At 38.9% G+C, this 21,287-nt stretch overlaps 1 protein-coding gene across 6 annotated transcripts in view; it reads left to right on the top strand.

Moving 5' to 3' along the window:
- The window catches only part of LOC121897966 (pleckstrin homology domain-containing family A member 7-like), a 144,247-nt gene that overhangs the window by 61,974 nt on the left and 60,986 nt on the right, over positions 1–21,287 (top strand). For 5 of the 6 annotated variants that reach the window (XM_042412795.1, XM_042412793.1, XM_042412789.1 and 2 more), the window contains one exon: positions 16,381–16,464. In XM_042412795.1, coding sequence (XP_042268729.1) covers positions 16,381–16,464 — 84 coding nt within the window. Of the gene's footprint in view, positions 1–4,292; positions 4,374–16,380; positions 16,465–21,287 lie in introns of those variants that run through there. The other variant, XM_042412794.1, reaches the window with a different exon arrangement.

Raw genomic sequence — 21,287 nt, 5'->3', positions numbered from 1 at the left:
ATTCTGTGCCCCTAAATAGCCTCCCCCCCAAATCCTTCCTCTGTCAAGCGGCTTCTCAATGGACTCACAATGAATCATATTTGCTGTAAAGGCACAATCTGCGGTGCGAAGGCTCATTTTTAGTCAGTGCAGGCACTTTCGTAATGAGCCTAAGCATTGCTCACTCTTCTACATGCTCTTCCCAATCACAGGGCTCCATTCCGCTGCTATTCCTGTATATGCTAAATATTTTCATTATCTCTGCAATAAGACATTTAATAGGCACTCTGCTCCTCAGCCCGGTGAAGAGTGGCTATAATGAGAGTCATATTTCGAATTTAGGAACATTTTCTTTTTTTCCCTGCACCAGCCAGCTATAACCATGTGGGGAAAATTAAACTGTCTTGTTAACATTTCTCATTCAAAGTAATGAGCCCTGCTTACTCTAAGCTTGTCCACCTATTGTATGTTTTTTAATAATAAATGTTGATAATTTCCATTGGGGGGTGGGGGGGGGGGGGGGGGGGGGATGCTGGAGGGCAACATTTTTTCACAAAATATGACAAAACAATATATTTGTCAATGAATGTTATTTCAAAAATCTTCTAACTTGTTCTCTTTCAACTTATCTGAAGACATCTGTTGATGATTCACTGTTCAGTAAAGTGTAATTGATGCTACGTCCCATGCTTGAAAAAGGTTAAAAAAACAAAACAAACATCCATGTCATATCAGCACATAACTAATATTAGTTAACAGCACTATTAAAAACATGCATCTCCCTTTATTTGGCGCCAGGACTCATTTTGTCACAATATGATGCGTTGGAGTCGCATTTGTTGGGTTGTTGAAATGCCTGCTGGGTTCTCTTTCATTAGCACCGGCAAACCTTTACCTTTTGTTGACTGTCAACACAGAGAATGATGTATCGGTAAGTGTTTATGGTGTGAGACAAGTGCTATAACTACAACATTACATTGGGGGGGCATGAGAGCTGTTCAGTGGAGGCTGAGTGTTTTTCTGCCTCTTTGACTTTGGCTATTACTGATTGAAGGGAGGGATAATGTTATCTGACAGTATTATCGTCACTGGCAGCATTAAATTTTAAACTCAGTATTAATGTATGCACTGCAGGTGACAGGTCATGACTGCTTTATCATCACAGGTAATGGAGTTTTCATGAAAGTGAGCTGAATAGGAAAATATTTGCTAATGTAAAGATGTCTCATGAATCAAATACTGTATGTCTCCATCTCATATGAATGAATGCAGGTAGCTGTTTGGAGAATTACTGTATTCAGCTGGTAAAAGCTTTTTAGGCCTGTTGATTTAAAGTCAACAACCACTTAATTTCAAAGAAAAATTAAAAATGAAGAGGCCAGGTGCTGACTCTGTTTCACATTCATTAATTCCAGGAAACTTTAAGATGCTCTTCAAGATGAAGAAACTTGAAAATGTTCCTCAGACACTCTTACTCACCTGACAATCATTAACTAGTCGTAAACTGAAACAACATTGAAGTTCTCTCCCTCACCTAATAGATGTTTACCGCCAACCTCAATTTAAGTATATTAAAGTGGACCTATTATGCTCATTTCCAGCTCTATATTTTTAATTTCTCTAGAGTAGCTTTGCATGATTCACAGTTTTTATACTTTACTGGCCCTTTATTCAGCCACTCAGTTTAGCCTCTGTCTCTTACAGGCAGTCTTATCTCCTGTCTCTTTAAGCCCCTCCCCCCTCCCGAAGAGCCCTCTCTGTTCTGATTGGCCAGCTTTCCGGAAGCTGCTGAGGGGCAGCCATATCAGAGTCAGGTTAAGTTACTGCTGATGCAAACCCAACATGTCCTGCTTTAATGCATCATATTAAAAGCTTTTAAATGACTAAGTAACAGGAGACTTTTATTGTGAATAATTTACAGGAAATGACATGTGTTCCTTACGGAATTAGCAGAGCTTCATTAGTGGTGCTAGAAAGTGGGCGACACAACAACATATGGGGATATTTGTAGCTCTTTGTTCAGCGGATCGGTTAGAAATAATGCAGGGAGGAATAGTACAAGCAGATACAGCCAGATGAAGAGCTGCAGACAACCAGCACACCTCCAACAGGTAAACAACTTATTTTACTTTACCATCTTGTGTAGTGGAACAACACTCACAGCGTGCCAGCTTGACTCAAGTCATGGCTCGGCATAACTATCCCCAAAACAATGGAAAAATGCCATAATGTTTACAGAGCAGAGCAGTGAACTTGCGTGCTGTGCGTGGAGCAGATAACCATGTGAAGAAATCTGTCACGAGCCGACGTTGGCTCGGGCTGAAAGTTAAAAAAACGTTAGAAACCAAGCGTCCAGAGCCTTAATATGAAAATCTGATATTGTAACATTATGTATGTGACTGAATATAAGGTATGCATAATAGGTCCTCTTTAAAATTAAAATAGAATGTAAAATGTATTTGCTTGACACTGCACTGTATATTGCTCTCATCGGTTGTTACTAAGAGGAAACATATTGCATGATATTGTAATAAAATTTGAAATAATGTCCAATATTGAATGACTACCCTAAAATTGTTTTTCATGGCACTGTATAAGATTTATACCCCCAATATGTTGTGTTATCACTGTTTATTCTGCTCTGTAGTCGTATTTTGAAACATCTAGACTTTAAATGTCTTAATGTTTTTCTTTTTTATAGCAAACTGTTACTCACAGCTGTCAATCAACGCCCACGCGGCAGACAAGTCTTCAAATCCTATTAACAGAGCAATAATTTTCAAAATGACCACCAGCACACTTATTAGAGGACCTAAATTTAGCAATTGAGACCATAATTACTCATTGAAAAAAATGACTTACTTCGTATTTCCAGAGATGGTAAATGGACTGCTGGCTTCAGCCTCAAGCCGCGACAGTTGCCGCTTGTTTCAAACACTGTGCAGCAGTGTATTACATTACACATTGTTTCCTAGACCGTACAGTACATGTAGTGGCAGGTATGTGGACCCGATGCCCATCTGGGCCTTGGCAGCAGGGTCTCCATTACTGGCATGGTGTTGTTGCCAGTCTGCCAGCAGTGCTGAGCAACTGCCCTTGCTCTGTCGGCCCCACCTTATCCTCTATCTGCTGCTGGAGATGCTTTTTATTTTACTGGGTCCCATTGAAACCAGATGGGGGAGCTGCCTGGCAACAAAAAAGTGCTGTGATGTAATGAGCAAATGATGCTTTGTGCATCGCTTGCTAGATCCTTGAGGTCATACACCAGGTTGTAGTAGTGCCACTTTAACTACGCTTCCTGTCTGACTAATAAACAATGGGTGTGACAGAGAGGGATACGTAGGTGGGTGATGAGTCAGTGATGAAGTAAAGAGCAAGCTGCATTATGCAAAATGCAGATACACCTCCACAGTAGGTAGTCCTTTTTTGTGTAAAAATACTGAATCCTATTGTGTGTGTATACACGGGAAAAGTCTAATTTGATGCACTGTAGCTTTTTTTGGTAACCTACATTGGCACCACCCTTCAGCTAACTGTAAAAGCCTTGCACAGTTTATGATAAAGCAACAGTTTTATGTAGTCGTCACCACTGATCAAATCAAATGCGTCCAACACATTTGAGGCACAAAAGACTAGCATTATGGGTATTATAATAGGTCTTGTTTTTCAGCCTGATAGACTGAGATGTGTAATAAGAGATTTGTAATAACTCTCATGACAGTGATTTTTGTACCAGTGGGCACATTGGTCGCATTCAGCTCACAGACTACCACACTGGTCCGGCATATGTCTGGTTTCACCACTTCACCCAACAAAAAAAAACCCTCTATCGGGCTTTATACACCTTAATTTAATCAAACAAAGGGGTAATGTTGAATGCTTTCCAGACTAAGTGGGAGTGAGGAAAGGAGCGATGAGAGTGTGAGAGAGAGATTTACTGTGAGAAAATCAAACGAAAGAGGCTGTTTATGTTTGTGATGTGTGCTGGATGTGTGGGTGCGTAGGTGGAAGTGGATGGCTGTGAAACCTGAGCAAGAGATGGTGGCAGCAGCAGCATGGAGCTGAACCAAATGTGTCACTGCCTCATGCTCACTGGGCCAAGGAAGGAATTTACTGGCAGCATCGGCCTGCTAGGAATTCAGCAGGGTGACTAAGTATATGTGTGTGTGTGTGTGTGTGTGTCTGTTTGTGACTTTGTGTGTTTGTAGTGGTCAGATTGTATTCCATCTATTTACCCCCTGGCCAGTTATAGGACCGAGAGCTAGCATGCTAGCACTCCCTCCTCCTTGTTACGGACAGGAAGAGCGCACGGTGCATGCAACACTTGCCCACACTCACATGCTTGGAGGGGAACAAAAAGTAATGAAGCCACAGCTGTAACCGCATGGATACAGGTAAAAAGATCAAAAAAGAAACAAAACAATCTGTGCTTTTTCTGTTTTCTGCTTTTCATTATGCTGAGTAAGCTTCCTGCATCCTTTTCATAGTTTTATTTTTGCAGTGCCCGTGGCAGCACAAGGTGGAACTGAGCTCTAATGTTACAGCAGCAGCGCTTCTCTGCCACTAATGCCAGCCATCAACAGAACAAACACGGAGTGTCTCGCAGATGTTGCTTGTACTGATAGTAGTTATCATGCTTTATAGCTTTGCAGATATAACTTTTTATGATGTTGTATCTTTGGGTGTGGGTCATGTCAATGCAGCACAGCTTTGGCTCAGACAGGATTGTGGACATTTACTTTGTCACAGCATGTTTGCCAGAGTATCTTGGTCCATCCAGAGACAAGGGATTATTCACTCCTCTATTCTGATATTTAAAATCCAGAAAAATACACTAACTGGCCAGATTGGTAAGATAAATTATATGCATTTAAAGTGTCTTTTATTGCTCAGCCAAATACTTTAAAATATTATGATTTCAAAATCTGTTAATGACTCCAGCAAAATTCAGTTTGCATGGACTGATGCAAACTAATAATTAATATAGTGCGCATTATAAATTAAATTAAAATTTGATCAAAACTACATTTAACATTAATACTGGGCTTCAATAGGAATGCTCACCCAACTTTTGCCACATGTATTGATAACTGAAATGTAAATCTCTATGATTATAAGCCAAAAAATATATATACTTGTGTGTGTGTGTTGTGTTGAAGCAACTGTTTCATTCAAAATAATGAACAATGTGCATCTCAAGAGCTTGATTTATGACCTAAAATTGGTTTATTTGTATATCCAACAATAAAAAAACACCAAATCACATGAACTGGAGTAAAACAAGTGATTTTCGTGAAGCTGCAGCCAGCAAATACTGATGTACTAATCAACGCATCAGCTTATCGTTCAGCACTAACAGATTAAGTATCTGCTTAAAGAATCTTTCCTTGTTTTTGCAAAATATATTTCTAACTTTAAAGTCCGTGCAGTCTGTGAGTGCTGGAGGCTGAAGCATCATCAGGTAGCTCTTTGGACTTTCAGTGGCTGTTAAATAATCAGAGCTGCGGTGCCAGCGGCCCACTCTGCAGGCTGCAAAAAAAAAATCAACAGTGATAATGTTTTAACCTACTTTTGTGCTGCAGCTAAATCAGGACCATGTTTGCAGCTGTGGCATTGTGCAACTCAATTAGGGGATGCTTATTTAAACATTAGGAAATGTACCAAAGTGTCATTTAGTTCTTGGCAGCGGTTCGCTTGTGTGCATTCCTGTGTGTGTGTGTGTGAGTCTTTTATCAAATTAATGAAAGGAAGTGACTGGTGTTAGTCTGTGACAGAGAGCAACCAGTGGATTGGTTCTTTTACCATGAAGAGAAGAGTAATTTGGCTCTATATTGTAATTTTTGTCCAATTAAGGTTTGAATCCAGTCGTCTGCCTTTTGGATTTGAATTGAAAAGGTCACATGTAGCTACACGCTCTTTTATCTTAAGTAACTTTACTTCAACACTTCTTTTTTTTAACCAATTACACTGTGATATTTGCTCACATAGAGTCAAATTTTAGCATTTTTACTGCACTTGGTGGTCTGCCTTTTTCTGAAACACACCCTCTTGCACTGTCACCTACACTTCCTTAAATGCAAGCATCATCTCTCTCTCTCTCTCTCTCTCTCTCTCTCTATCTTAATGCCTCACACACACCCATGCACACACACATACATTGTTAAACATGTACCGTGTGCTCTGGGATGGGAAGCAATGGGAATGACCTTGCTGTTTTTCCGGCAGCGCTCTTCCCCGCCCTCCCCTCGCTGCACTTCAAACACATTTCATCTGGAAAAACCTTTTAAATAGATGTGACCTTTGACTAAGAGAACACCCACTCACCAAATCATTTAGAAGCACTCTGTCTGCACCACATCTGTTAAAACACTAGGCAGGTGTGCGCGGTGGCAAAAGATACAAAGACAAATCCCTGCCATTTATCAGCGATAAGGGTTGCGTCCAAAGCCGACAGGTCCGCTTTTTAATACATCAGTCACATTCCCATGGAGGTGTGGCTTATCGGAGATGGTGACACATTGATCAGTGCATCATCAATAAAAGGAAATGTCCAAAGTGCCATGTATAGCATTTTAACTTCGGTAAATCATTACCGCATTAACTTAAGCCTTGTCAGAGTCATTAGACAATAACTGAATACAAACAGGAACACAGTCTTCCTCTACACTTTGTGTTATTATGTAACGTAATCAGCTTGATTGCTTTATGGCGAAACATGATATTAACTGAACCTCTTTTGGAACTTGAGTTAGTTTACTTTATTATAGTACATGCACATGTTTATTAAAGCCTCTCATTTTGCATGCTAGTCAAGAAACAACAGGGTGTATGTTTAGCAGACTGTTACTGATTTTTATGTGTTTGCTCTGTGGTCGTGTTTTGTAGCAAAAGGCTTGTTGAAATTATTGGTAGACCATCTTCTTACTATAATGTCGATGTTATTTATTCATTTTGAGAAGGAAGCTTTTTGAATGTGAGATTTTTTTGCGAGATCATTACAGTGTATATTTTATGTGAAATTTAGGGTTTGAAATATACACAGAAACAGCCAAGAAACAAAACGCCTCACTATGAATGAAGGTGTGCAGGTAAACAGCTACTTAAACATGATACCGCTGAAGTTTGAAGATGAGAAGTTGGCCTTTGAGGTTTTTACTGGAAGCAATAGTGAAACTGTGAAAACAGTATTGGATAAAACACAGTGATTACGAATCAGAAAGAAGATGGAAGTATCATAAACAACAGAGAGCAGGACGTGTCACCAGTAAAAATGAACATTAAAGGGGACATCATGACGAGCATTTTTTGTGATTTTTTTTATACTGTTGTGATGTCAGATGTCTATGTTAAATATGGTCAAAGTTCCAAAACTTGAGGTGAACGTTTGTAAAAATACTCAACGCTTTGATTGCAATGTCACCTCTACTTCCTCCTCGTGATGACGTCAGACTGTTCACACACGCCCACAAGGAGCCTTTGTTGCTAAGGCCGTTGCTAAGGTTGTTCCATGGGTTCGTGTTTGTGTCGTCCATTCGCATATTTCAGATCAGATTCGAGCTCGAACAGGTTCAGATGTATTTCAAATGTAGTTTTACCAGCAGCGGTTGCTACTAGCAACAGAATGTTCAACTGTAATCAGCTGCTGGTGGAAGAACAAGAACAATTAATGAATGAGAGACACTTACTAACTATTTGCACCGTTAGTCTGAGTTAAAAAAGACATTTATAGCCGTGGTAGTAAGGTAGACTTGTTAGTGAATTTAAAATGAAATAGAATAAAAGTGACTTTAATATGGAGCAACTTTAAAGACAAAGAGGCTGAAGACTACATTATAAAGGTGGATTAAACTTCATTCTAAATCAAGTCTCTTTGTTCTTTCCTCCTTCAAAGGCAATTATATTTCTAATTTAGGTAATCACGTTGTCAATAAGTAATTACAGAGGTCAATGTTCAGCCAGGCGTGACTCAGTTTGAACTTCGTAGCGACAGAATGAATGTTTGAAAACCTCCCCGGAGGGTTTTTGATTTTAGACTTAAAAGGTACACCTGAAGGAATGAAATTTCATCCACCTTTGTGCTGAGCCTTGAGAGAATTACAGTCAATTCTACTTTGAACTTGAACCTTTTTGGCAGTGTTTTTTAAAAAAGGCTCTGAAGAGACGCTGATTATCAGAGTGTGCCACCTCTTTTTGGCAAGAAGAGAGAGAGGAGTTTTATGGGTGCGACTAACATTTTTTTTATTATTGATTAGTCTGTTGATAGTTTATTTAATGAATTGATTAATCATTTAGTCTATAAAGTGTCAGAAAAATGTCTATCACACATCCCAGAAACCAGAGTGACATCTACAAATAGAAGGTAGGTCGATAAATTAATTAATTGATCAATTACTAAAGTTTTTGCATATTAATTCTGTTATAACGACTAATCAATCGGCAGTTGCTTTCCCTGTAACTCGGCTATAAGAACAAACAGGAGTAAAGTAACTGCAGTTCCTGGCGACACCCAAATCATATGACACAGCAGGTGCAGTGTGTGCAGCGCATGTCAGCGAGAGAGATCATGTGTGGTATGTGTGACCATGTGTGTTTGCATGAGAGGTGGGTTGTGTTGTGCGAGCGCTGTCATGGACGTCCCCCTGTTTACGTAACCCCCGAAGTTTTACCGCTCGTCCTTCATAAATGTCATGTGAAAAAGTCAAACAGAGGCACACGGCGTATCAGCTGACAGTAGGTCAAGATTGTTTGGTAAGAGGAAGATTTAGTTTGATTCCTCTTGTCACTGCTGCCTTTGAGTCAGCAGATTCAGCTGTTTTGATAAATGAAGATTAATGGAAGACTGCAGAATCACAATCACATAATGAAAAAGGGAGAGTGGCCTTTGGAGCTTTGCTTTTTCTCAGTTGACAATGTAATTAGCCGTTTTGTCTCAACAGTTTGTTTGGGTGTCTGCGTTTGGTCAGAAAATTACACACCGTCATAGCACAAGTTGTATATCTTCTTTGAGACCTTTCAGTCTTTACAAAACCCCAAATGAACATCTTTAAGAAAGGATGCTGTGGAAGGGAGAGCTGCCATCGATTGCTTTGCTTTTGTCAGACAGAAAAATGATGAGATGTTTGTCTGGTTTATGTGTCGGGGTGGTTTTTACATCGCAGATTGTTGTATCAATAGCAAAGTAAAAGTTCAGTCTACGTCTCAGAAGGTGCACAGACGAAAAAATGTGATGAATTTGATGGTTTTGATAGAGGTATATGTTCCCGACTGGGATCAGTGATGAAACTGGTGCCAGAATGGCAAAACAAAAAAAAAAAAACATTTGCTATACACTGTTTGTCTGAGCTCAGCTGATTGGTGCAATCACAGATGTTTGTATCTGAGAAACACTGAAGCAGATGGAGTTGAATTTGGCTCCAGATTTGAGAATTCAAACGAGACCCTAATAGTGAGAAAGACGTCTCTGCAAGTTTGATTCATTTGTTGGATTAATATCCTGCAGACAGTCTGAGGAAATGCTAACTGCAAACATGTTTCAGTGCATTAAGCTTGACATCTTTTTATGAATAACAGTCTGTGCATCTGCAGGTTCACACTGATTAAATTTAAAATATTGATGCCACTGCCACTTACTGTACCCTCATGGACTGTGTCATACATAGAAACACCCATAAGACAAATGTTATTCAGTCTAAACTGCTTGTAGGTTACATGTTGGTTTTAAGTTGCACTTTGCTCATGAGCAACTCAAACTGGTACATAAAGTAAATGATTGTAGCTGTAAGAATCAATATGTAACATCAACATTGGGAGACACTGAAGAAGTTACGAATTACATTAAACATGAATTCTTACCTTGTGATGCAGCTGGGTTTGCGAGATCACAACATCACCAGAATCCATCTTGTCAGGCTTCAAGTTATGCACTTGTGTCCAAACCACCAGTGGTTTGGACCAATCAGCGTCCTATGAGGACTCTCTCTTGATCTTGCAAATCCAGCTGCCTCACAAGGATAGACGGTGACAGACAGATGATTCATCCAATCACCTGCCAAGTATTTTTTTTTTTTTTTTTGAAAGTGCCTGCCCTTTTCCAAACAGTTGCCAAGGACGACTTCTCAGATGGTTCTGTGTAACAAACCATCTGGTGTGTCAGGCTACATTAATCCTGCATTTGTGCTTTTTGCATGCATTTCATTTTCTTTTATATGTTTTGCAGTAGATTCTAATTATTTTTATCATCTTGTGGTGACATTATCATTGGACTATCCAAATACATTAAAGCCAAATTTGATGTGTGAAGGACAAAAAAAAAAACAACAACCAAACAAAACAGAAATAAAACTTAATTACTTCTAGTGCAGTAGTTAAAACAAGCCAAATCTTATTTGTAACTCTATTTTAGGATTGAGCTGCATCCAGCGGGGTTTGTGCATATCAACTCACTGCCATGATTAATGTATGAGGTTTGGCTTCAATACTTTTTTTGATACTGGGTTCAAAAACTATCATTACCAAAAGCTGGCATTGAAAGTTTGGTCAGATTTGTCATCTCGTTTAGTTGCACTTTGATCAGATAGTTCTTAATTTAAATGAAAATGTTGCCAATTTTCATAAACATATCACTCACCTTCATATTTCGATCCAGGCTGTGCCTCCTCTGACTCGAGCCATCTATATTCTAGAGTCGTCACACCTCCTGTCACCCTGCAGGTAAACACCACGCCTTACATGGAAAGCTGCATGCATAGTGTCAGCATCAAGTAGGCTATTTTAATCAGTGGGTGTCGAGCTTTTTGAGAGGTAGCTCTTTTAATGATACGGTTGTTATGCAAGTCTCTCATGGCTGGAGAGCCAGCAGGCGAAGGTAGAGTTTTGTCTCTGTTGTCCTTGGAGATTTAAGCTTCTGGGACAACAAAAATGTTCGGATGAGTGGAAAACATTTTTTTACCGCTGCATTGTAAGCTCTTAGCTGATGCTGTGTTTCAGGTGCACTTAACAGTACTTCTCAGCCACAGTGAGCTACAGTAAAATAATGTAAGATAATACAAGATGAACACAATGAAAGGCTGAGCAGAGGCTTTGATTCATCTGACCCACATGGACTACATTATGAATGTCTTTACAAGTTTTTGTTGGTGTGTTATGGGTTCATACAAACTTCGGCTCCATCTCTTCATCATAGCTCTCAGGGTGTGAAGTGAGATAATGCACCGTATTAGCACTCGGAGTACTCAGCCCACAAAGTAACAGGACGCATCAAAACAGAAATATGTATCACAAAAACACACACTCTTGTGTTTTATTATCACTTTACATGAGCGTTTATGTAAGAATGATGCTTCGTTCCGTGTTTTTCTTAAAGGGCAAATGAAGATATCAAGATGTCAGCAGATATCAAAAATTCTCTCTATGTCTGTGATTAAACCAGATTTCAAAATGGGTTTGGTGTGCAGCCACAGTACATGTTGCCTAGTAATGCAGCAGAATTTTTAATATACAGGAACTATATTTCATTCTTTAAAATGGAGATAAATATTGTGTTACATACAGTCAAGTAATGGTCAGCAGATATTTTTTTATTTGATGATATATGGCAGATTGTTGGAAATGGACCATTGTACTCTAAAAGCTGGATGATATAGTCTATTCCTTACATTATAGATCACTGAATTACGTGTTTTTGATATAATAAAATGCGGTTGTTAAAGCTGCAATATATCAGTTTTGGACACTTGAAGACAGATTTCCACAACAAGCTAAAAATCACACATTTGACATATTATATTATGATTCTATAAAGTTGGTATAGCTAACACGTAGCAGAACTGTAAAACCAAAACAATGAGCTGAAAGGTGCTAAAATGCTCCATAGAGTCATGTGATAATTGTCTTTAAGTTTGAGTGACCCCTTTTCACATTGAACATAATAAAATACTAAATAGTGCAGCTTTAACTTTTTGGTTTACACCTTTGACCTTTACATATCTCGTCTAATTCTACCTCAGTTAGCCAGCAGCTCCCAGAGAGGGGTAATGAACTTGCCCCATTTAACAAAGGTCACAACAATATACAGTATGGAGATAGCAAAAGCAGTAGAGGGAGTGTGGTAAGGCAACGTTTGAATACATGTCATGTCTGGATTGCTTGGTCTCGGTTCTTTGATAAATTTCTTCTTGTACGACTGTTTGAACTCTTGTACAGAGTGATTTCTTCAGGTAGAAACCTTTTCTCTTTGATTCCGAGCAAGTGACACACAAGTGTTAGATACAGAAACTGTATTTATTCAACTCTACTGAAGCTGCACTGATCACATCTCGCTGTGAGAATAAGAAAAATACACAAAATACACTAAATGGCAAAAATGGACCCAGAGATGAAGAGGTACATTGTGAACATGTCTTTTATTACCGGTGTTAAAGGCCATTGTTAAAAGGATTCTATATAAAGCTTTTAGAGCTACTTTCAACAATTTTATCCCTTTGCGGTTCAGGTCATCGTTGGCTCAGCTCTTCTGAAATGACACTATCACGTCTATTATATGTTGTTCTATTTTGAACCTCCCTGCAGAATGAAATCACAGCTGCTGATACCCATTCATATTCTGTGAACCAACAGACGTGGATTCACAAGTTTCCCAAGAGGAGTGCTTTCACATATCAGCTCAGAAATGAACAAGACTTTTGTTTTGAATGTGTTTAATCACTATCCAGATTTACTGCTGGGCTCACTGAGAGGATTTGAGGTGACCGTGTCCTCAGCAGAAATAAATGCGTCTTAACTATTTAATAGTCTGACAAAGACATCAGAGTTAATAGGTTTAACATACTGCAGTTAATTTAATAAGATCACTGTGAATTCGACATGTATTTATGAGTTCTTACACATTTCTGCGAATGTCATCAGTGGATAATGAACATAATTTTTTAACTCAGCAGTATAACGGTTGATGCATTAGCTTGAATTATACTTTTAAAGGTTAGGTCACGGCGTTTTGTTTACCGCACGAGTCGTTGGTCGGAGCAATGTGATGTATGTAAAATAAATGCTTTAAAACACAGCTTTTAGTGGAATACATTCATATTAATATAATGAAGCATTAATGTACTAACAGTGTCAATAGTGAGTTAATCCTTTTAGCATAATTCCCCACTAATGTAATTTAAATCCACATTTATGTAACATTTTCCTGCCAACGTGATTCAGTTTTTTTTTTAAAATATAATCCATTTACACAAATCATCCCCTTCCATACATATTCATCACTTTTTAAAATGTCCATATTGTCCACAGCAAATCAATGGAGGAACACAATTTTGACAGGATGTGTTGTTTTCATTTTGGACTTGTTGACAACATAGGAAAAAATGATGGTGTTTTTACTGCAGTGGTTGTGCACGTTTCAATCACTTCCTGCAGATCTGTATCCATAATGCAACATACATGACATAACCTGCATGGACCCAGGTAGCTGTTTATCAGTAAGCCAGCTCTGACACACTGGAGCTGCCGTTTAGCATCTGCTGTTGAATTTGATGCGGCTGTGCGAGGAGAGCGTCTCCGTCATAACTCATGGCTCAGAGGCCTGTCAGGGCGATTTGTTTTCCTTTTCATGCTATAACTGATTGATTATAATTCTGTCCTATTCAGACAATTATTAATTCTTAGAGCCCCTCTAACTGGGCTGCGGGGCTCCTTGTTATAGTGAAAGAGTCAGCGTATCCCCCTGAGGGATGCTACTATCTGGAGCACTGGGTGTTTTTGTCCTGTAAAACACACTCTTCTGGCAGCATGACTAACCATCTCCAGTGCTGTGCTGCTCTCCTCCCTTGTGGATTAGGAGCAAAGGTTGTTTTATGCTCCTCATCCCCCCGTTTTTTTTTGCATTTCACATTATAGAGATTTTTTTATGGTGAGCTGTCAAAAATTCATGTGTAAATGTGATTACAGACCCCTGTAGGCCACTATAGGTGATTAGTCAGGGCTTATGAGACCTATAAATTCTTGACATCCAGATGTCCAGATGAGAAGAATTAAGCTCTTTTTTTTGTTTTGAAAACAACCAAATGCATCCTGCTGCTGTAGAAGATGTCGACATTATGCAGCCTGCGGTAGAAGAAAAGGCCAAATTCAGCCACTAACTACACTGGACAGTTACTAAATCCCTTTTAACATACAGATTTTCAGTGTTGGGCAGTAGTGTTGCTACAAGTGCAATAAACTAAGAGACATATAGGAGGGAATAGAGCAAAGGTTTAGATTACTCTGATGTATTACTTTTGTAGTTTTTCACATTGACCAGCAGAGGGTACAACAAAAATACCCTACAAAACCAAAGTATGGTGGTTAGTCAAAATTATTTGCTTGAAATGTATATAGATATAGCTATAAGTACAGAGTGGGCCGAATAAAATACAATTTTTAAACTGCCAATAATAATAATTATAGTATTAAAATATAAAAGTAGCTTCGATGTAAAAAAAACTACTTTTGCCATGTTGCTATAGCTTAGTTCGCTACATTTAATGCAGAGACTCTGGTAGTTTAGCTCACTACACTTTCCCAGTAGCTCATCCAACACTGCAGATTTCACAGATTGGCTGTTTTATAGATATATTCACGTTTTATTTCTTTAATTATTGAGAGATTTCTGAATTTCTATTAGTTTATTCTCTGTTGTGTTTTGACTTCTTTTCTAAAAAGCATCTGATACTGTTATTTATATTCAAGCAACAACAACAACAACCTTGAGCTGTTGTTCCTCTAATGGCCTCTAGATGCTGGTTTCAAGAAAACTTAACTGAAGTTAAAACCTAAAACTTATAACTTGAAGTGTTAGTTTTACCATTGTTATAACTGTCAAAGATGTCGGCAGAAATAGAAAGTCTGACTTTAGGCTTTAAAACCTCTTCAGTAACGATGTCACCAGTGTTTTTCTTCAGTTTATATTACAGTTACCAGCAGTATTCAGACTAGTAGCAGCAGTGACAGTAGTAATACATGTAATTTTCAAAAGAGGAGAAAAGAGAAACACAGTAACAGACGTTTGTACGAGCTGGATGGAAGGTGTCTAAAGTGCTATTAGATGTGACCAGTTTCATGTGACAAGTTGTGTTTGGGTCTCGTGCTGTGAGCTATTAATGGCGTTGTAAGTCCCTGTTATGGAGCTCGCTGCTACATGCCTCCCGGGAGACCTTGTAGTCTTGTAGGATTTGATCTTCTGTTACGTCAAGCGGGAATCAGTGCAGCATGAGTAATGTGAGAGCTGCTGGTGAATGGAAAACAGTGTTACTATGTATTGATTTTTGGTAGAGATGTGGAAGGTTCCTGAAGCTTCACACAGATGAGGTTTGTTTGCTGAATGTTCACGGTGTTTCTCATTAATGATGTGTCCGTTTATCTTTATCATACATGATAGTAAACTGAGTTGCTTTGGGTGTAGGACTGTTGGTCAGACAAAACGACGACTCTTGAAGACATTTCTTGGACTTTTCTCAATATTTACTGAAATATTTAGAGAAAAAATGTGTAAATTCTCTGGTTTGTTAATCAGGATAAATCATTTTTTGTTGCATCTTGGGTTTTGGGAGACTGTGATCAACATTTATCACCATTTCCTGACATTTTATAGACCAAACTACTAATCAATTAATCGAAAAAATAATTGGCAGATTAATAGATAATGAAAATAATTGTTAGTTGCAGCTGTAGAAATGACTGTAATTTAGTTAAATTATGTGTTGTCGCTCATTTTGTAGAAGAAGATGACACTTTTTTTGTGAGATGTACTTAATTTAATCCAAATAACATTAATAAAATGTTATAAAATTCAATAACTTTTCCAAAACTGTTGAAACATCAATATAAACATGAATTTACCATAACAGTCATTGTCATCTGTCTACTCTAAAGCGTTCAAACTCCTGATGAATTGTAGAGCAGCTCTCTTAACTCTCCAACACACACATACACACACTTTGACCCTCCGTGCCACCCGGTGTTGTTTACCCAGTTGAATGCTTTTACACTCCGGTCGAGGCTTAGAATGACTGACTGAGCCTATAACCGATGGAGGCCCAGGCCCACACTGTCCAGCATTTTGTGCTGAGCCCAACACTTTGCTCCTCACAGGCTGTAGAGGATAGATTGGGTGGGGTGGGGGTCCTGCAGCCACCCCTTCACATTCTACACAAGGCTGGGAAAGTCAGGGACAAAGGCCCATCAGGGTGGGGAGGTTGGACAGAGCTTCTAAGCCCGCTACTCCTCTTGGGAATGATCGGCTCGTGTCTGCTGCACTTGTGAACACAGTGGGGGTGAAAATCCAGGGTGATGCCTTCACAGTGTTTACAGTGCAACCAAGGTTGCTAATTTTGTCTCCTCTCTCTCCTCCCTCTGTCGCTGCAGTCATAACCAGAGGGCCACAGCGTTTCGCCATCCTGTGACTGGGCAGATTTCTCAAGAGAACGTGGATTTTATCCTGCAAGAACAGTGAGTGATTGAGTTTATTTCTTCTTCTTACCTCATCCGCACACAGAGACACACACACACACACGAACAAAAACCCTATCTTTTGAAATGAAAAATATATTTGATGCCAGATACTTTGGGCTACATTGACTTTCTCCAGCTGTTTTTGAGATATAGCAACACTAAGATTGGCTGAAATGTTTTTTTTTTATTCTCTTCCAAGTGGTGAACATCACGCTGTGAGCTGTTTATTTTCTGTTTTTCTTTGAAGTGATGGTATGATACTGAAAACGAAGAGAAGCGAAACAATAATCTAGATGGTTTTAAATACAAATTCCACAGCTCTTGCGGTGATGAGTGTTTTATGGTTTGTTATACCTGACCTTCAATTTGACTTTGAAAACATCTTACCCATGCCTCAGAGTTATCATTTGCATATTTTTTTTCTTTACTTTAGCAAGTTATATGTCTATATTGAGTGGGTAGATAGCAGGTTTCAAGGAAAGTTCAGCGTTTTTTTTTTTTTTTTTAAGTCAAGATGTGGGCCTTTCATTTTGCCAGCGCTGATTTTTAAATAAAGAAGTGAAAGGAGAAGAGGTTGGTGGGTTTGTTAAGGGCATGTAGTGCTGTTGGAGTGTGCTTGGTGATGCTATAGCAGGAATCAGTGAAATGTTAAAAGGATCCTATCTTTGCCTGTTTGGGCCATTAGAGTTGGAAAGTCCAGCTAAATGTACTTTTTAAATAATTTGACAATTTGGAAATATGCTTAGTCGCTTTCTTGCTGAGAGTTGGATGAGAATTAATTAATGTGGATTAAAGTTAAAAAGTTTTATTTTGGAAAAAAATATGATTGTCCCAAAGAACATCCACATATTGTAAAAACAACCTTTTTCCTGTTGTAAATATACTCAACCATACATGAATTCAAAGTGAACAAACACTTGTGCAGGAGAGGAAGGACAAGACAAGATCAACAGAATTACAGTTAACTAGAATAGTGAGGGGTGGAAAAAAGAGGAGGAGAAAAATATAAATATAAGGTATATACATAAAAAAATCAGTTATCAATGTCTGTTTAAGATGTTTTTTAGAAGTAAACAAAGATGATGAGTGATGGACAATCTGCATGATGAAGCTTCAGCCACACAACAAAAAAAAAAGACAGCAAGCAGAGGAAAACCACTAGCCTGGATCTGTTCAAAGGTAACCTGGCAACCGCACAGTGACGTCAGGAAGTCGAGGCACCCAGCTGAGAAATTGTCCGGCAGATAACCCCCCCTGTAAAACCACGACTTGTCATTTTCACTCTATGCACAGAATATAACATGTTAATAATGAGCTGTAGAGGTGCTGGTAGGGAGATTTTTAACCTTTCGACAGTGCCAGGCTAGCTGTTTCACCCTGTTTCAAATCTTTATGCTAAGCTAAGCTAACTGGCTTCTGGTTGTAGTTTCATAGTTAATGGACAAATATAAGATTGGTATTGATCTTTATATCTAACTCTCGGCATGAAGGAAAATAAGAGTGTTTCCCAAATTGTCAAACTATTCCTTTAATTATAGACTACATTTCTGCGTTAACATTGCTAGGTTCTTGGGTTCAATGTGTCCCGGGAATAAGTTGTAAATATTGTTTAATATTTAGATTCCGTTTGCAACCTCAAAAAACACACACAGTATGTTTGTCATAATACGAAAACCGGTTGTTTCAAAGCTGCAGTTAGTGACTCTGCACATTGTTAGTTTCTGATGGCAGTGAGAAGCATGTCTTGCTAAAATATCAACTTAAAGGACCAGTGTGTAGGATTTAGTGGCATCTAGTGGTGATGTTGCAGATTGCAACCAACTGAATACCCCCCCCCCTACCCTTCGAAGTGTGTAGGAGAACCTACGGTGGCCGCAAAATGAGCAAAAAAATGTGAAAGGCCCTCTCTAGAGCCAGTGTTTGGTTTGTCCATTCTGGGCTACTGTAGAAAAAAATGGCAGGCTATGTGGAAGAAGATCTGCTCCCTATGTAGATATAAAGGGCTCATTCTAAGGTAACGCAAACACAACGATTCTAATTTTGAGGTGATTATACGCTAATTAAAACATACTTATGAATATTATATTCCATTTCTGTCAAGTCTGTTCTGCTAGATGCCACTAAATTCTACACACTGCACCTTTAAATACCCAGAAATCACAATGTACGGTACCCTTGCATCAGTTATTTGCTCCCAGCACACTGATGTTTACCCTCATTTGCTAGTCAGGCGATGCTTTATCAATTTAAGAGTCCAGGTGAGAGTGCAGGTGTCTGTGGAATAAACAAGTGCTTACTCACAGCTTTTTTTAGGAGACAGTTTGTTTTGCTCTCTTTGGGCTTCATTTGAGCAAAGACTTGCTGCCAGTGACTAAACCCAACACAAACTTTCACTACAACAGAGAGAATCGCTAAAGGTCTTAGTTACAAGAGATGGGATACTCTTTTCTCTTGCTGCCCCAAAGTGGGATGCAGGTCAATATGACAGGTGAATTTTGTGTGAACGCATCTTGTAGCTTGAATGTTAAAAAAAAAAAAAATCCATATCTACTACAATCCAAAAACAAACAAGAAAAAAAAAGTTTTGTGCTACTTCACTTGGAGAGCTTTTTAGGAACTTTTTGTACAGGGTGGTTGATTTGTTAAGGGGTGTGTGCATTTATTAGGCCGTTGAGAAAAATAAGTCCACATGTTGCTCCTGGCATTTTTCTGTAAACCAGTTTGGATGGACTATGACTCAAATGCAGGCGATACATTTGACAGTGTTCCCTTGTTTATTTGTCTGGCTGCTGTAGTTCACTGTCTAGAGCCAGACTGTAGCTCTGTATATTCCTGTACCTCTTCCATTTCCTTCAGCTGTTCAAAAAGCAACAACAAAATGGTGTATTTCTTTGTGACCCTCACATTTTGGATCTTAAAATTGCTGTCATAGTACGGTGAATGTTGCAGCTCCTGTTGTGGATGACATTATTAAGTCCTGTGATAAGAAGCAAATTTGTGGATCTGTCTAAGGCTTTTGATACCATCAGTCACAGCGTTTTGTTAGATAGGTTGCTGTCCATACCTGCAAACACCTGTTTTAACTTTAACTGTTGTTGCCTACAGTTACAAATCAGGCCCCAAAATGTGGACAAGGGGGTCCCACAAGGATCAATATTAGGCCCCTGCATTTTGTTGTATAAATAATTCTTAACTGCAATTTCCTCTACAAACCAGGATACGTTTGGCTTTCAGTGACCTCCAAACCTGCTTAATTAATTTTAACTTGATTTGTGCTACAAAAAGACAACATGTTAGCATTTCACCAACAATCGACAGAAAATTAATCGGAAACTATTTTTATAATAGATTAAATGTTTAAGTAATTTTTTCAAGCAAAAATACAAAACATTTCTTTGTTTTAGCTTTTCACCTGTGAGGAGTTGCAGCTTTTCTTTGTTGTATGTAATGGTAAATCTAGTCAAAGCAAGCAATATGACAGTGTCACCTTGAGTTAAAAAAAATTATATGGGCATTTCTTCCGATTTCCTGAAATTTTACAGAAAAAAGATAAATCTATCAATGTAGTCAATGTCTGTGTCGTTGCCTGGGAAACTCCTGGTAGCGTAACTCCTTTTAAGGAATAGAGCAGAGCGTAAGCGAGTAAGTGGTTAAACGAGAGAGCGAGCGTCAGAAAAGTGACGGTGAATGCGAGCGGAGCAGAGGAAAAGGTTAGCGTTAAGTTGTAAATCTGACAGTAAATGTACAGTACAGACTACAGTGTGTCAGTTAATAAATGCTGCAGCTTGTGAAGACCATGAAAAGTCATGTCTTGTTATTTCCCCAACTGCTGGAAAAGTGAAGGGGGTTAGCTCCAAAGTTAGCAACAATGGGTTAGCCTAACCTGACGACGCTAAATAGAGAAATAGAGAACGGAGAAATGTGTGGCTGCTAATCACAGCGATGACAACAGCCTGCCCCCCACTGCTAAACCAAAGCACTCAACCTAGGGGAAACACTGATATATACATATAGCATTATGAATACTGATTAGATGGACTATGCTACAATACATAACTAATGTTAACATAACTAAGGTGATGAGGATCTTGTGAAGACTGACAGAGTCTGTGAAAGTGCTCTGAAGGTTGTTCTTCATGATAAACTGTTACAGAGGCACTGCATCACTGCAGGCCTTGAACTCACTGTTCTCATAGATGAGGGATAGTTCTGTTTTGAGCTTGGCCTTGTTCAACATGGGGTAAGCCCCCGCTGTGGTTTCAAGCGCTGTATCAGGAAACTTCACACCGTGTTGTTGAAACAACTCTCCGTGCGACAGCGTTGTGCTGATGAGGTGCTTGGTGAAGGACAACTGCTCCTTGGCATGCATCAGGACCGTATCACATACGTGTAAAGATACATCATCAGCTTAAATTTGCAATAAATCTGTTTTGATTAAATTGACTCTGACTGAACACATGCCTATGTCCAAGTCAAGTACTGTATATGACTAGTAAGGTTTTAACACCATTATCCCTAATTTGCACTTTACAGTATGTTTACTTCTCCTGATCTTTAACTCTGCATTGGTTTCCCCAGCAAAACAAGGTCTACAGGGACATTTCTAATAAATAAATAACCACATATAAATAAATCACATATTTTCTATCACATGTGAGGATGCCCTATATACTAAATTTCTTTCTTATGTGTGTGGATGACAAAAATTCATCATGCTGCTTGTGACTGCTCTGTCATAAACCTGGAATCTACTGAGTGAACAAAAATATGCCTGCAAATATAAAGCACGGACCGCCCGCTGCATCATTCGACTGAAGTCA

The sequence above is a fragment of the Thunnus maccoyii genome, chromosome 5 (genome assembly GCF_910596095.1).
Source record: "Thunnus maccoyii chromosome 5, fThuMac1.1, whole genome shotgun sequence".
Taxonomy (NCBI): domain Eukaryota; kingdom Metazoa; phylum Chordata; class Actinopteri; order Scombriformes; family Scombridae; genus Thunnus; species Thunnus maccoyii.
This window is presented reverse-complemented; position numbering and strand designations above follow the sequence as displayed.